We start from the raw sequence: 16,694 nt of genomic DNA, 5'->3' as shown, positions 1-16,694 counted from the left end.
CGAGCTACTAACTATCTACCCAGGCAGCGAGCGACGGTTGTAGTAGTCGAAGCTGAAAATAGCCAGCTAGCTTTGCTGCTCCCGTCTAATCCAACTCAGAGTCGATCAGAAGTTAAAATGCTGGAAATTAATCCAAATTCATGAGTGCGCAGAAGACATCTGCAGGAGGAAATTATGGAAGACTGAGAGACGGGGGACATTTTATCGGTGAATTTTTACCGGCTTTTCGGCCAAGCCCCCAGCTTAAACAGCCTTCGCAAAAAGCTTCTGCTTCTCTGCGGAAGTTGTGGTCGGAAAATACGGTAATTTGTCTTTTTTTATGGTGTATTTTGTGTGTGTTTCCAATTCAACTTGTGAAGTCAATGTCAACAGTCGCTTAGGTGAGCCGGCTGGTTGGTTACCGCACGCGGGGTTACTGTGCTGATTACCCGGGCTAGAACGGCTAACTAGCCCGCCAGCTTTAGCCACCTCGGCGTTTCGGTCGTCTCGGAGTTAATCATAAAGCATATTCGTATATACGCTGTCTCAGAGGAACAGTTTTATGATTTGAAGTGGTAACGATGTTGTCATTGTTTATTTTTGTGTATGGGGTTCTCGTGAAACTTAGCTGAATCTGAAGTTCTGTTTGGACTGTAAATATGGCTGACGTTTCGTTCTAGAATCGAGAACGCTCAACCTAACTCTTAGCTTGTGTTATACTTTTTCTCGCCGCTGATTGGCTAGATGGAGAGGATGGACGGCTGTGATTGGTTGTTTAAGTATGTAGGGTTGATAAACTTCGCAGCCTCTGGTGGTCGTCTCACTTCAGTGACAAATTCCCCAAAACTCCACTGTAAGTTTTGTAATATCCCTCTTAAAGTGTTTGAGGCAGCTGTTATACGGGTGTATAACGGCGACGTGACCCTGTATTGCAATTTTAAAGCGGTTTTAGCGTTTATAGAAAGAGTGCGAACTGCTAGAGGCCTTGAGATCAAAAGTCCCGCCCATTGGACAGCAAAAATAAAAACACTAAATTGGCGACCAGCCTGAACTTAATCCTTCCAATGAGTTTGTGTAATCGAATGTCGTATGCTGAATTTAACTAGCAATAGATACATTTGCATACCTATATATTAATTTCATTTTGAAATGTATGGATTTATAAGTTTGAATAGCACATGATAGGTGACAGAACTTTGTATACAAAGTTCTGTACATGTTGTATAAAAATTACTGTTTTAAAGAATTGAAATATTTTTTTGCTGTGCTGAATACTTGGTCACAATGAGTTTTTCGTTTAATGATGTAGTGTTGTTATTTGCTGTATGTAACAAAATTATTACATAATGTAATGCATAATGCAAAAATGCATATTAGCATAATACAATTAGAAATGTTCTCTCACAATATATAATAAAACAAATGTCTACAAAACCTGTTTGTACAGAATGTTTATGTTTTTAAATTGTGCAATTAATGAAATAAGATGTAAAAATAAAAAGGTTTATGATAAAACCACAAAAAGGGTCTGCTCATCTATCAATATTATATTTAACAATTACAGTTTTGTTTGAAGTCAGGTACAAAATGAGAAATCATTAGCATGTTATGATGTGGGCTGTGACCACTTCCAGGAAATGAGAGCATGCAGTATTTAGACTCACAACTCATTCGCCCAAGAGTGAATTCTTTTTTACTGTTGACTCTTTGGCATGGCAAGACATGGAGTGAAAATTGCACATTGGTATTGTCATGCTTTGTAAATAAGAAATCTTATGTTTGTTGTTTTTCTTTTTTTATACAGGTCAAGGTACAAGGGGCTGTGTGGTGTGAGTGCCCATGAGAAAACCACGACGGAGGGGAGGCCTGTCCGGGGGCCAAAGCGATGCCGCGGACACGGGTACATCAGGCATGGGGGCATCACAGCCACGCTCACCCTCTCCCAACCGGCTGAAAGTTTCACCCACCAGAGAAACCCTAACGTACGCCCAGGCACAGAAAATTGTGGAAGTGGACCTGGATGGAAGACTGCATCGGATCAGCATCTTTGACCCCTTGATTGTGATCACTGAAGATGAAATGACTGCTCAGGACATTGCGGAGTGTAACAGCAACAAAGAAAACAGCGAGCAGACATCAGTGACCGCCATTGTCAGCTCGCCGCGCCGATCGGCGGCCCACAGGGGTAAAAAGAAGGATGTGAAGCAGTTATCGTCATCTTCATCACAAAACCACTGCTCCAACTCTCACGGACAATCTCAGACGCAGTCAAATGTGAACAGCCACCATAGTGCTTTACCCAAGCCTACTTTCAGAGAACAGGAGTCTTATGAACCAGTGGAGGCGCCTCCTCGCCCTTCGGCATATTACCGCTACATTGAGAAGTCCGGTGAAGAGCCGGACACGGATGCGGAGTATGACATGGACGAGGAAGACGTGGCCTGGCTGGAGCTGGTGAATGACAGACGGGCATCAGAAGCCCAGCCACAAGTATCACCCGACACTTTCGAACTCTTGATAGACCGTCTGGAAAAAGAGTCATTCTTGGAGTCACGAAGCCAAGCGCCCTCGCAGAGCGTCATTGACGAAGACGCCTTCTGTTGCGTCTGTCTCGACGACGAGTGTCTCAACAGTAACGTCATCCTGTTCTGTGACATATGCAACCTGGCTGTGCACCAGGAGTGTTACGGAGTTCCCTACATCCCAGAGGGCCAATGGCTCTGCCGCTGTTGCTTGCAGTCGCCCTCTCGGCCCGTGGACTGCGTGCTTTGCCCGAACCGGGGCGGAGCTTTTAAACAGACCAGTGACGGACGATGGGCACACGTGGTCTGTGCTATTTGGATCCCAGAGGTGTGTTTTGCCAACACGGTCTTCCTTGAGCCCATTGAGGGCGTGGACAACATTCCACCGGCTAGGTGGAAGCTAACGTGCTACCTGTGCAAGCAGAAAGGTTGTGGAGCATCCATCCAGTGCCACAAGGCCAACTGCTACACGGCCTTCCATGTGACCTGTGCACAGAGGGCGGGACTCTTTATGAAAATAGAGCCAATCCGAGATACTACTGTGAATGGGACTACGTTTTCGGTGAAAAAGACTGCGTTTTGTGAGGCGCACTCACCGGCCGCGAAGGACGGGTCGGATGATGAGGAAACCGGGGGGAGGGTTTTGGGGTGTAGGGCTAATAGGGGTCGCAGTGCCTATACGCAGACGCCACAGCTGAAGAAGCAGCGACGAAGCAATAAACTGGATTCTAAGCAAAAGAAAGGAAAGAAGGAAGACGTGTCCAAAAAAGTCGCAACACCACTGGTCACTGTCCCAGAAATACCGACTCACAGGTGTGTGTGTGTGTATATATAATTTTATTTAGCAGACATACAATACATGCATTAATATATTTTTTATTTAGCTGACATTAAAAAAATATTATAAGTATGCATATTTTAAAAACATTTTGGTGTAAACTATTTATGTAAACACTTGTTGGTGTTTTTCACAGATTGAACAAAATTTCTAAAGATGTCATCATACAGAGGAAGAATCAGTTCATGCAGAGACTTCACAATTATTGGTTACTTAAGCGTCAGTCCCGCAACGGAGTGCCTCTCATTCGTCGTTTACATTCGCATCTGCAGGGCCAGAGGACTGCAGAACAGGTCAGTGTTTAAGCACATTTAAATGTTGTGCATTTTTATTCTTGATTTTTAAAATGCAATAGTTTCTTTATTTATTTATATTAAAGCTCCATTATTACTTATATTAACTCTATTATTAATACCTCTGATTGATTGTGCAGCCCTAGTTGTATTCATAAGCCACATCTCTTAAAGGACAAATCCAGTGAAAAATGAACCTAGGGGTAATGAACACATGGTTACCGAGTCGATCGTTCCCTGCGATGCGTTTTCATGAAAATCGAATGTATAGAGTTTTATCTTTAAAAACAGATTAGCTCATAACACTAGTATATGGGGCACAGAGTAAGTAAAAGTAAATCGCTCGTTAATACCACTAACAAGGCTCAAAATAGCCTCACACTAACACGGTAGCATAATGAGGGTCTCTACATGCAAACCGAAGCATTGAGAACTTTGTAAGTGTACAGACAGTTTAATAAGAAGATACTTTATAAAGACAGTACATTACGCGTTTACAGACAGGCGTCATCTTGGAAAACAGTCTCGACTAGTCGAGTCACGAACGCCGTGCTACGTTAGATTTCACTATGCGTAATTCCTATCGACCAGCTCACTTAGCACGGCGTTCGTGACTCGATTAGTTGAGACTGTTTTCCAAGATGACGCCTGTCTGTAAACGCGTAATGTACTGTCTTTATAAAGTATCTTCTTATTAAACTGTCTGTACACTTACAAATGTTTACACTTACTTGTTAGTGGTATTAACTAGCGATTTACTTTTACTTACTCTGTGCCCCATATACTAGTGTTATGAGCTAATCTGTTTTTAAAGATAAAACTCTATACATTCGATTTTCATGAAAACGCATCGCAGGGAACGATCGACTCGGTAACCATGTGTTAATTACCCCTAGGTTCATTTTTCACTGGATTTGTCCTTTAAAGACAACTTCAATATTTTGTGTTTTTGCTTATCTTTGGATCTTATAAACTGCGTAAAGGCGGAGCCAGATGAAAAGCTGAATGCTGTGAGAGAAGAGCTGAAATACTGGCAGAAGCTTCGTCATGATTTGGAGAGAGCGCGACTTCTGATTGAGCTCATCCGCAAGAGAGAGAAACTAAAGAGAGAGCAGGTAACACTGGCATTTTCTGTATGATTATTAGATCGTATTCTTGCATTACAAAGTCTGTTTATCTTGAATAAATCATGACAACCAGATATGTAAACTGTTAATTTGAACTCACTTAATTTGAACCTGAGTCATGTTTTTATGAATGTTTTACGCCTGTGTGTAGTTATTTCTGCACTCATATTTACATTTTCCAGAACTGAAAATGCATTGCTGAAATAGCAGCGCTGAGTCTATTTTTGCCCCATGAGGCAAGACGAATTGATTGAAAACACACCATTCAACTCTGTGAATGATCATTTGCAAAATAGGCTTTTATGAAGCAACATAAAATGCTGAAGTCAATTATTGAATGAAAAAAGCTTCAAAGTGTTTAGCTTTGTGCATGTGGCACAAACACTTTATTTTCAGTAAATCTTACAGAATCCAGACGATTAAAGCAGTTAAAGGGTTACAGGTTAGTTCACCCAAAAATGAAAATTATCCCAAAATTGACTCACCCTCAAGCCATCCTTTAATATCGTCAATTTGTTTAATGTAAATTACTAAATTTCATGAAAATTAGAATTCATGAGGTTCAATCTTGTACTAGTTCTCGATTGGTTTTGGGAAATGATTCTCAGTTGCTCACTCCCAATAACCATTTCAGAATGTATAGCTGTTATCAAAGAGAATACTCAATGTGGAAACACAGAATGTTTTGTGAAACCATCACCATTACGCTGCAGTGTAAAACGTCCCTAAACCTCGGGCTGTTGATTTAGCTTTGACTTGGCTGCTTTTTCAGCCCAGCAAAACCACATGTGACATCTTGTACAATAGATGAAAGTGATTAAGACATTTTTAAAGTGAATACATTTCAGCCACATCCTTTGCATTAATTGTTGGTTGGTAAAGGAAATAATCTACAAGCATTATTACAACTGAACACACATTGACAACTCCATGATTTGCTACTATAATATTATTATAATTTAGGGGAAGGGGGATGTACAATTTGGAAAGAACATGTTATTGGACAGACATGAAGTAATCTGACCGGTTACTGATTGTCTCTCTGACATGTTTCTATGTCACCTTAACCATATAAAAATTAGCCAGGTGTCTCACTATAAGCATGTGTTGCTTCTGTAGGTGAAGATTCACCAGGCTGTGACTGAGCATCAGTTAACTCCGGTCCTGGTACTGCTGCGGTCCACTTTAGACCAGCTTCAGGAGAAAGATAATGCAAACATATTTGCACAGCCTGTCAACTTGAAAGAGGTCTGTCTATATTTATATACATTTATACCCACTACCATTGATGTTTGGGGGTTTTAATGAGTGCTCACAGTTTACAGTATAAACTGTAATATTGTAAAATATTATTACAATTTAAAAAAGTTTTTTCTGTTTTAGTATATTTTAAAATTTGATTTATCCCTGTGATGCAAAGCTGAATTTTCAGCATTATTACTCCAGTCTTCAGTGTCACATGATCCTTCAGAAATCATTCTAATATGATGATTTGCTGCTCAAGAATCATTTCTTAGTATTAACAATGTTGAAAACCATTGTGCTGCTGAATTTTATATTTGGAATCCAAGATAATAAAAAATCTGGATTCTTTGAAGAATAGAAAGTATAAAAGAATAGCATTTATTTGAAATGGAAATGTTTTGTTTCATAAATGTTATGAATTAAATTGATGTAATAATAACAGCTTCAAACTGATGGATCCATTCAAATTTTTAAAATAACAATCTACTCTTATATTAAAATCTTGACATCTTTATTTTCTTCTCTCATACCTATTTATGTTAACGGAAGCTTCAAGCCTTAAACAGAAACTGTGCTCTTGGCTTCTCAGGTCCCAGATTACCTGGAGTTTATCATGCACCCCATGGACTTCTCCACAATAAAATCCAAATTGGAAGCTCACAAATATCGCTCTGTCACTGACCTGGAGGCTGATTTCAACCTCATGATCTCCAACTGCCTGCTTTACAATGCTAAAGAGACTGTGTTTTACCAAGCTGCAATACGTCTGAGGGACCTAGGGGGCGCTATCCTGAGGCACGCTCAGAGACAAGCCCAGAGCACAGGCTTCGACCTGGACTCGGGCATGCACCTGGCAGAATCGCCACACAAAAATGACTACTACCGCTGCACTTTGGAAGATGGTGAGTAGTTCACAAGAAATCATATAAATAAAGTTACATGATAAAGTTACTTGATGGCAGTGGTAAAGTGCATACATTTGGGTGTGATTTCTTGAAGCAACGCCTTAGTTGCTGAATAGCAACGACATGGCACTTTTTCTTCTAGTTTTGTCAAAAAACATTTTCTGTAAATAATTTTTTCATAGTGACATTATTTAGCTTCTACCTTTAAAGCAAATAGCATGAAGTTTACCTTTTGTTACTAATGGTTTTGTTTTGTTTGTGTATGTGTGTGTAGTTGACACGCTGCTAGACCCTGATAATCGATTGCACATGACGACGGAAAATCAGTTGAGGGAGCTGCTAGATAAATTAGACGTGGTGACGTCCATGCGCTCGAGCGGCGCACGCACACGCCGTATCCGCCTGCTGCGGCGAGAAATCAACAACGTCCGCTATAGGCGGAACTCGCACATGCTCAATGGAGACCTCAAAGAGGAAGACGACGAGGAGGAGGATGAAGACAAAGAGATGGATGGTGAACATAACCTGTCTTCATCGTCGTCAGATAAAGGTGAAACTTGGCAAGGTTTGGGAATTGAGAAATGGGTATTCAGAATTCGTTTTCTTTCTGGTTATGATTCCATAATTCTGGTTCTGGTTTTTTTTTTTCTCCGTAACATTCAGTTTATAAAGTTCATGAAACTTAAAGTTCACCCTATTTTCTGAATGCACATTATTCATCTTATTGTAAATAATTCATCCATGCACATTTCATTTAATCAAAATTGACCTTGTAATTTTGAATAGAAATGTCATAACTGGATATGCCGGTGAATTGACAGACTACTCTTTGGTGAAGTTTGTTCAATCATTTGGTCTGCTTATACCCGCCCCTTTCTTTCAATCGGCTGAAAATAATAATAATAATGATTATTACTACAACATATGTTAAGCAGAATAAGAAATATTACTATTGTACGAGTATTTAGGAAAAATGTTTTACAGTCCAGCTGTAAAATTGCAATACTTATGTCTTAATTTCTTCATTTTCAAACGTTTAACCATTGATCTTTTTTTCCCCCTGCAATGCCAGTCTAATTCCAGATTTTCTTGACGTCTGGCTGTCCCTCTTTTTATCTAGATGACTGTAAATCAACCCCGCCACCCATGCTGGAGCCCACAGGCCTGGCTTTGTCCCCTCCACCAGGAGACACCCCCCGAGAACCACCGACTCTCCGACCCATGACATCTGACCCCAGGACCTTCCCATGCCCACCCAAGCGCCTCAAACTCAACAGCGAGAGCCAAGAGGCCGATTCAGATGCTGCACCTGTGAACAGCTGCACCAAACCCGAGGTCTGCCTGCCTGAGCACAAACTGATCAATGGCCTGTCCTCCACCGAGTCACTGGCCCGGCCCGCTACGGGCGGGGTCGGGCGGCGAACGTCCGTCCTCTTCAAAAAAGCAAAGAATGGAGCAAAGCTCCAGCGTGAGAGAGACAGTCAGATGCAGAATGGAAACAGGGAGGAGGTTGCCAGCACTGACCTAGACCCTGCACGCACATCAAATTGCACCACCACCATCAAGACTGAAACTTCAGCCCAGCCAAAACCCGCAACACCTCCGCCCATATCAACCCTCGCCAAACAGAAAGCAAGAAGTCGCAGCTGTAGTCCAGAGCGTGAGAGAACGCCGCCTCGACTCACTCTAGAGCCTGGTAAAGAAAACAACTGCTTTACATGCTGCATTACAACTGATCTTATGACTTTTACTTGCATGGCTGTACGATTTGGGGGAAAATGTTATTGGTATTTTTCTGATTAAAAAATTGCTTCTGTGATTTTAAGTTCCTTGTGTGTTCCGTGTACAATATTAATATCGTATGAGTAGTACATTGTATGATTACATAAAACTCAGTCTCAATTTCTTTTTCAAATGTTTAACCATCAAGCTTTCAAATGTGCAACTTTATTTACTTGTGCCAGTTACAGTGGGGGATACAAGTTATTTTACATGGTTATTTTAGTGGATGTTTTTATCTTATTGTCTTTTTTCCTTGAAGTCAAGGTTTCTTACACCTTTATGACTGTTATATGTAAATGACCTTCTACAATATGTAAATATGCTCATGCTTGCAACACCATAACCATGACAAACTCATTTTGTATCTCAGTTTCCATAAATGGGTGAAGGCCTGGAGGGAGATGTGTGGGATTATTTTTATTATTATTATTTTAGAAAGCATGGAAAATCCTGTTTTTCATGACAACTGAAATTGTGGCATAATTAATTTTTATTAATGTAACCTTTCCTAAAACCCTTTTCTCCATATTTTTTAATTTTTAGCTCTCACAAATGGATTCAGAAAGCACAAAGATGGCGGCTCTGACTCAGAATGCAGCTCCTCTCCGACTATCAGAGAACTGTAAGAGGGGAAAAAAAAGGACTAAAATCATATAGCTCAGTTAACTCCATTTGTGCAGTTATCTCACATTTTTTCTGTTGGTTTTAGTGTCTCACCCCCTAAAAAGAGCAGAGGGAAACCTGCTTTGTCCAAAGTACCATTCTTAGAAACTGTTAACGGAGATTCTGACTACACTGGGACTGGTAAGAAATTAATCCCAAGGAAATGTCAATATATTTGTTTTTGAGTGCACAAGTGGATATTACATTTCATTTTCTTTGTAGATGTGCTGTCGAACGGGGATGCGCCTGAACCTGAACCTCTGGATTTGGTGTGGGCCAAAAGCAGAGGATATCCATCCTATCCTGCTCTGGTGAGAGAGGGCGCTCTACACTCACATTACATTCATACTGCATGTTGGTCCATTATTTGGAGTCATGCATATCTGTCAATATCTTTTAAAGGGGACCTATTATGCAAAATTAATTTTCATACGGTTTTTGAACATAATTATGTGTAACCTAATAACCTTTCATGATGACAAAGAACTGCAATGTAACGTAAGCGTGACCGCAATAGAGATGATTGGCAAAAGCTAACTAAACTTCTGTTTGGTTTTGATTGTGTGTCCTATTTGGCAATGGTGTCCGCCCCCTTTTTCAGCAGCGCTGGTTCCTGAAGTATTTTTCCCATAGGGATTTTTAAAAAAGTCTTCGTTAAAGTGTTATAAGCAATGAACCAAGACAATCAGCTACAAGGTGAATCACAACACTACAAACTTTGATTTGAAGCAAAAAAGTATTTGAAAAGTACGAGACTGTGTCCTTAACGGTTGTAGTGAGGGAAAGAACTACAATCCCATGTAGCATTGCAAACAACATAATCAAATTAAAAATGGAGAAACATAAAACTACTCTTTTACAAATGTGATCATATATCACATTTATATATCATATATAAAAACTTAAATATTTGTGTGTGTATATATATATATATATATATATGTGTGTGTGTGCATATGCATATTTTGCAATAAAGTATTTTGAGAAATATATTTGCAGTGGGAGTGGATGGAGCTTACAAGATCTTTTGGCCTGTGTTGCTTTTTCGACACTTTAGTGTAATTTAGTTTTTCACCAGGAATGCTGCTGTTAAACACGATTATTAAAAAAAATAAGCTGAAATAATATGGGCTGACGTCTTCAACAGAAGCAAATACCATCGATTAACAACCTCCTAGGTCACAGTAGGTCTGTCTTTAAAGGTTTATAAGTTATTGTTCAAAATCAATTTCCCTATGGACAAAATGAATGGAGTTTTTACTTCTTGAACCCACTGTTGCACTCTTTTCTGGATAGGGGGATGGGGAGCACCAGCTCTTTTGCATTTAAAGATACATGCACGAAAACAACATGTTTTTGCTTCCACTCCAAAAATGGCTCAATTTTTGGCTTGGGAGAATTTCAGTCTTTCACCATAATGATGAGAGGAGCCTGACATCAAAAATGATCCTGTTTAGGTCATTAATACACATTCCCAGTTTCATTATAAATTATTTATAAAAAGGATTTTATAAATGATTCCTGAACATTTTTGCCTGCTGAACCTGTTTGACCTAAAACACCCCTGATAATTTTATATTTCAGTAATTTAATAATGCTATCATTTAACAACACATTTACATGTTCAGGGTTCTCTGTTCAGTGATCACATGACAATGCTGGTAAACAAATAAAAAAAACAAGTGTTCTATTTTGATTGCTATTATTTATTATATTTTGATGTTTTTATTTTTACATTATTATTTAACTAATTAGCTTTTTAACAACTCACAAACCTCTTGCAGTTCTGTAGATGAACAAATAAAATAAAAAAATTCTAAAGTGTTCCAAATTGTTTTTATTTTATTAGTTTTTCAACTAATTTTCAACTTTGATCTGTTGTTTGAAAAAGTGCCTTTTTTTGTTGTTGCAAAATGTGAAGTGTTTAACGCTGTGTTATAGCAAACCACTGACATTTAAAGGTTAAATGAGTGGTTGAAATTGCTCTTATTTCATAGATCATAGATCCAGAAATGCCTCAGGAGGGTCTGCTGCATAACGGCGTGCCCATCCCTGTGCCTCCGCTCGACGTACTGCGCCTGGGGGACCAGAGACAGGAGGACGCCGGCGAGAAACTCTTCCTGGTTCTCTTCTTCGACAACAAACGCACCTGGTGAGCACAGCACTGGAGATTTACTTAGTTTTCCTTTAGCTTTATCCACCAGACTTTGCTCTTCCAAATATCCATTGTAAGTATCCACTGGATTTGAGGATTTTAGAAAGAAGTGTCAGGGAGTTATCTCTTCTTATGTCTGTGTCTGCAGGCAGTGGCTGCCACGAGATAAGGTGATCCCTCTCGGCGTTGACGACACGGCTGATAAACTGCGCATGATGGAGGGAAAGAAGACCAGTATCCGGAAGTCTGTGCAGGTGGCTTACGACCGAGCTATGATGCACCTGAGCCGAGTTCGAGGAGATCATGGTTTTGTCGGCTCCAACTTCATGTAGAACAGAAACGCCAACCACATCTGTCCTCACGTACCACTCACATGGGCTTTCTAAGGCAGGTTCAGAGCCATTTGGCTAGTGCAACAGGTACTAGACTCCTGATCAGTCAGTTTAGTTTAGTTTATCCATGTGTTCCGGACACAACCCTCTGCAATGGTTTAGTAGTGGAGTCATTTCAGATTCTGTCCAGTTGTTTTTATTTCTCCAGGTTTAGGATGTTTCCTAAGACAGGGGTCACGAAAGGGCGACGCTTTCTATTGATGATTGGTGTTTTTATGAGGTGTCACTTTATGGTGATGACGAGTCTAAACCACCCAGACCCATAGTTTTAGCATTTGGGTACATTCAGAGCAATTCATTTCTGAATAATTTAATATTTTAAATGATTCAATCAATGAACTTAAAGAATATAAACATTTGAATGAATCACTGCCATTTTCTTAAGATTGCTTTTTACTTTTTAAAGTTTTACAAACCACTTCTTGTATATTGTAAAGACACTTGTGTATATAAGTATGTTTTTTATCATATAGTATCTAATTTAATGTGTGTGTTTTTTTCTTTTCTTTCTTGTTTATTGTGAAATAAATTGCCTGGAGGAATGAAGAAATGAAGGTTGTGTATATACGTGTAAAAAGATTTTCAGATGAACCGACTTTCTACATAGTGTATCCTGCTTGTCTTTGATATCGGATAGTGTGAGTGTGTTCATATATATGTACATTACCGGCATACAATCATGTATGTATATGTATATGTACCAACTCACAGTTGTCTATGGTTAAATATATATTCTCATTTTTTGATACAAAAAAGTAATTTATTTATGGACCGTAAAGAGATAAAGGAATTAAATTATATTGGTTCAAGATGGAAATCAGATCTCTTATTTAAGATAATAAACTATTGCATAGGCTTTTAAGATCTTACTTCACATGTGCTTTAAGATTCTGGTTTAGTTCTTTTTAAGATTTCAAAGTGAAATGCTCGAAGGTTAATGATTATATATTGTACACTTGCTGTTAGACAGTAAATGTCCCTTTTCACCATCAAGCACAGAAACTTGTATTTATTGTAGAAAGTTGTGTAGCTTTTGTTCACTGTTTATAAGATGGAACCTCTAAGAAATTTTAAGCTTGTATAAACTGCAGATTTTACCTACCCACCAAATAACCTGTCTCAAACAGTATTTTCTCTTGTGGGAAAATAAATGTTCTATTGGAAGTCTACTATGCCTGTTGCCATTGTAATTTTATTTTAACATGATTTTAAGACCATAATGATTGTATTTAGGTCAACAAAAAAAAAGTTTTGCTTTACATATTTGAGTATATAACAAGCAGCTTTATATAGTATGTCTGTATCAATGTGTACTTGATGTAAATATTCTGATATATTCTTGTTACATATGTACATATGAAAATACTATATGCCTATAAGTGCTATATATATATATACATTTTATAAATACCACATAAAATATTCCTACTACCGTACATATATCACTGAAAGGTGTCATATAGAAGAGCGCCCCACGCTTGTTAAACTGATTATAAAAATGGCCAATCAGAAAGTACTCTCTGTCTGTCAATCATATTGTGCGCGCACAGATTTGTTGGCATCGGGTTGGCTACATACTATTTTCAACCCTTGTGTGTACTTATGGACAAATACAAGTAGGCCTATGTATTTTTATTGGAATTTTACTATTTCACCCGCATTTCCTTTAATAAAGCTACCGGTATTTTACACTTGGTAGTAGGTACAAAAAAGGACAAAAATGTCCCCATTAAAACTGCAATTTAAAAAAAAAAAAAAGTTTAAAATTATGCAGTCTTTGTTAATAGGCTTTCATTCTGTTGGCAAGGTTTTAATTTTATTTATTTGTAAAAATGTTACCAGACCGTGATATTTTCTCAGGTTTGACCTATAAAGCAAATACTCGCTTAATTATTCCTGTTTTCTGCTTCAGCATATTATTGGATAAATTATGCAGCTGTAATTGTGTGTGTGTGTTGGTATGGATGTCAGAGTTTGGTTTGTATGTGTGTAAAAAAAAAATTAGTGTACTGTGTGTGATATTTGAGAGAGAAAAACTACTGAAAATCACAAATCCAAACACTGTGTTTACCAGTGGAGACTTGCTGGCATTTAATGGGGAAAATTTGGTACTGTGCCCAAACAACATCTTACTGAAAGCCCATTTTTTTGAGATATCAACCTCAGATTTGGAACACAACTTGTTTAGATTTATGGCTTTGACTTTCTAGCAGTTTTTGAGTTCAACATGTTTTTATTAAATATATTTTATATAAAATGATGTTCAAAAGTCATTTTCATGAACTTAAACCTCTATAACCTTTTTGCTTCACTTTTTTAACATTCGTTTTTTACTTCAACAAAAATCGGCAAAAGGTCTTTTAAAAAAATTAGACCAAACTTAAAGGAGCTGTATGTAAGAAATGTATTTCAATTAATCACTGTACAGTAATTTGAAAGTGATTGCAGTACCAGTTTTGGCCACAATCTTACATACAGTTCCTTTAAGTCTGTGCTCCAAAGCTTCAAATTTCTATTACAGTTTTTTGACATCAGAGCAACCTTTTTAAATTGATGCACAAGGGTAACATATGATATGGCGATGTAGCTGTTTTGGAGCAGCAATATTCCTTCTCCCATCCGCTGAACTTAATGTTAATGAATGACACGCCCAACTCGGAAACTCGGGTCTCAAAATTATCTCAAGAGTTTCCCAGTAGAAAATACAACTTTAGCAGGCGTTGATGTCCAATTTCCGACTAGGAAACTCGTATTTCCTATATAACAAGTACAACAAGCAGACGTGTATCGATGTACTTTTATGTATATTCTCCTTGTTTGGTATCATGTAAAGGTGAAGCAGAAGGGCAAAATGGCGGAAAACCACATAAAATGTCTCCACTACCTTCCATGTATCAAAGCAGCGTAGAAAAGCGCTCGCGCTTGTTTAAAATAGCCAATCAGAAACGCTCTCACTTTTTTTGTCAACCATCTTGTGTGCGCGCGGGTTTGTCGGCATCGGGTTGGCTGATATCTTTGAAGAGCTGACTGTCAGAAAGTACACACGCTATTTTGAAATTTCCTCGTCGCTCGTCGAGTTCAAGTGCTTTGTCGGAAAGAATAGGAATCGTGGAGGACACCAGGTTATTCTTGCATATTTCTTGTTGAAATCTTATGAAAGCCAAAATGTATTGGATATATGTAACGTTAATTTTGAATTAAATGTAGCTGTTAGCGTCCCATTCGTCCGTTGACAACCATAAACATCACCGTGCAATTTAGATAACTTAATGTTACTCAGCTTGCTGAGGATTCTGAAATTTCGGTCAAATACATTCCATTGTGTATAAATAATATGCTCCAAATGGCTATTAATTTAAATATGCACTAACGTTACTTTTTCAACTCGGAAACTCGGGTAACAAAATGATCTCCGAGTTTACTAGTAGTTACATGAGTGGGCCTGTTTCCGACTAGGAAACTCGTATTTAAGATAACTACGATAACACGTGAAGGCAGCAAAAGGTCTAAAATCATATGGAGCTCTAATATTTTTTGTCTTTATTTTCAACAGCAATATTGACACATTTTATTTTTTCAAGATGACGTAAGGTGATAAATGTGTGATTATTTGAAAATGATTTAAGTTGCTCAAACTTGCATCTTGTGTGAGGTCACGAGGTGGATGTTTAATTAAGGACTTTTAGAAACGTTGACCAGTAATCAAAATAAGGCTATAGTTTATTGCAAAGTTTTGTTGGTGCCTCAAGATTTGCTGAAATTTTGTGATCTCTCTCTCTCTCTCTGTCTCTGTGTGTGTGTGTACTTGTAGGGGGCAGCAGAGAGTCAGTATTGGTGATTGAAGAACATGTTCAGTATGATTTGTCTTCCATAATAAGGTGAATACATTGTCAAAATTCTTGCTGATCCTTTAAATGGCTGGAAGATGATCTCATCCACGCGAAAGAAAAAACGTTGCCGTGTATCTCTGTAACTTGGCAAGCCGACTAATTTGAAAAAGCCTACAAAATTTGAAAAGTTAAACATTCATTCAGACATTCAAATGATATGTCTTTTGTATTTGTGGTCATAGGGAAATTAGTGGCAGGTCTTACTATGGCTTTCTTATGACAGATTGCCAACACCGGCTTTATTTGAATGCCTGATAAAACTTGAGGGTAGGATGCCAGACAGACTTTAAAGATTAAAAACGGTTACAAATGAATAGGCTAGTTGACTTTTCCTGTTTGTTGAACAGTATCTTCTAAATGGTTTGGCGAGAATGTTACATATTGAAACATTAGCCAAGGTTAATTTCCAGCCTTAAATATAAAGTGAGACGATTATTTGTCATGCACCCATTTGGGCACCAGTGACAGCAAAAGGACCTGGGTTCAAGTCCTGAATATTACAATAAACCAAGCAAAATTGCAAGAGATTATGTATTCTAAAACTTAACTTACTACAGTATACTACTTTTAAATCATAAGCCAAAGCAGATTACCTGAGCTGCTTTACTCACGTGATAGACTGAGCAAAAGTAATTTCATATAAGGCTTCTATTTGAATAGATATATAATTAATATATCTATAAAGGATAAAACTATTCTGTGGTATTTGTTGACAAATAAACCCCAACCACGCACTGCTTTGGTCCTGCGCGAATAATGTAAATTACATTTTGGATTCAAAACGTAGTAAATCGTATAACACAATTAGCAATGGTAAATCAAAATTCACTTGGTTTAAAATCTAAATGGGCATGAGCAAATTATTACATATTCTGTTAATTTAGTAATTTTCAGATCCACATT

At 38.2% G+C, this 16,694-nt stretch overlaps 1 protein-coding gene across 2 annotated transcripts; it reads left to right on the top strand.

Moving 5' to 3' along the window:
* Window positions 1-17: 17 nt before the first annotated feature.
* Window positions 18-13,070, top strand: brpf3b (bromodomain and PHD finger containing, 3b). 2 transcript variants are annotated; one of them, XM_084138588.1, is made up of 13 exons: window positions 18-302; window positions 1,784-3,314; window positions 3,476-3,632; window positions 4,616-4,747; window positions 5,879-6,007; window positions 6,594-6,906; window positions 7,184-7,459; window positions 8,030-8,605; window positions 9,235-9,313; window positions 9,401-9,495; window positions 9,577-9,665; window positions 11,352-11,506; window positions 11,658-13,070. In XM_084138588.1, exons 2-13 carry the CDS (start codon window positions 1,819-1,821, stop codon window positions 11,839-11,841), a joined length of 3,681 nt encoding a protein of 1,226 aa, XP_083994714.1. In that variant the 5' UTR covers window positions 18-302; window positions 1,784-1,818; the 3' UTR covers window positions 11,842-13,070. The 2 variants fall into 2 exon arrangements, with proteins under 2 accessions (XP_083994714.1, XP_083994715.1); XM_084138589.1 differs by lacking the exon at window positions 18-302 and adding an exon at window positions 738-832.
* Window positions 13,071-16,694: the final 3,624 nt, after the last annotated feature.

The sequence above is a fragment of the Abramis brama genome, assembly GCF_963993115.1.
Source record: "Abramis brama genome assembly, chromosome: 16".
Classification (NCBI taxonomy): Eukaryota; Metazoa; Chordata; class Actinopteri; order Cypriniformes; family Leuciscidae; genus Abramis; species Abramis brama.
Note: the sequence above shows the minus strand (reverse complement) of the source record. Positions and strands in the feature narration are given on the sequence as shown.

Bases quoted from the DNA above. Each gene is read 5' to 3' on its own strand.
- brpf3b (XM_084138588.1), top strand. From the start codon at position 1,819: ATGAGAAAACCACGACGGAGGGGAGGCCTGTCCGGGGGCCAAAGCGAT. The intron at 6,907-7,183 runs GTGAGTAGTTCA...ATGTGTGTGTAG, and splicing joins CCGCTGCACTTTGGAAGATG to TTGACACGCTGCTAGACCCT. The intron at 9,666-11,351 runs GTGAGAGAGGGC...CTTATTTCATAG, and splicing joins ATCCATCCTATCCTGCTCTG to ATCATAGATCCAGAAATGCC.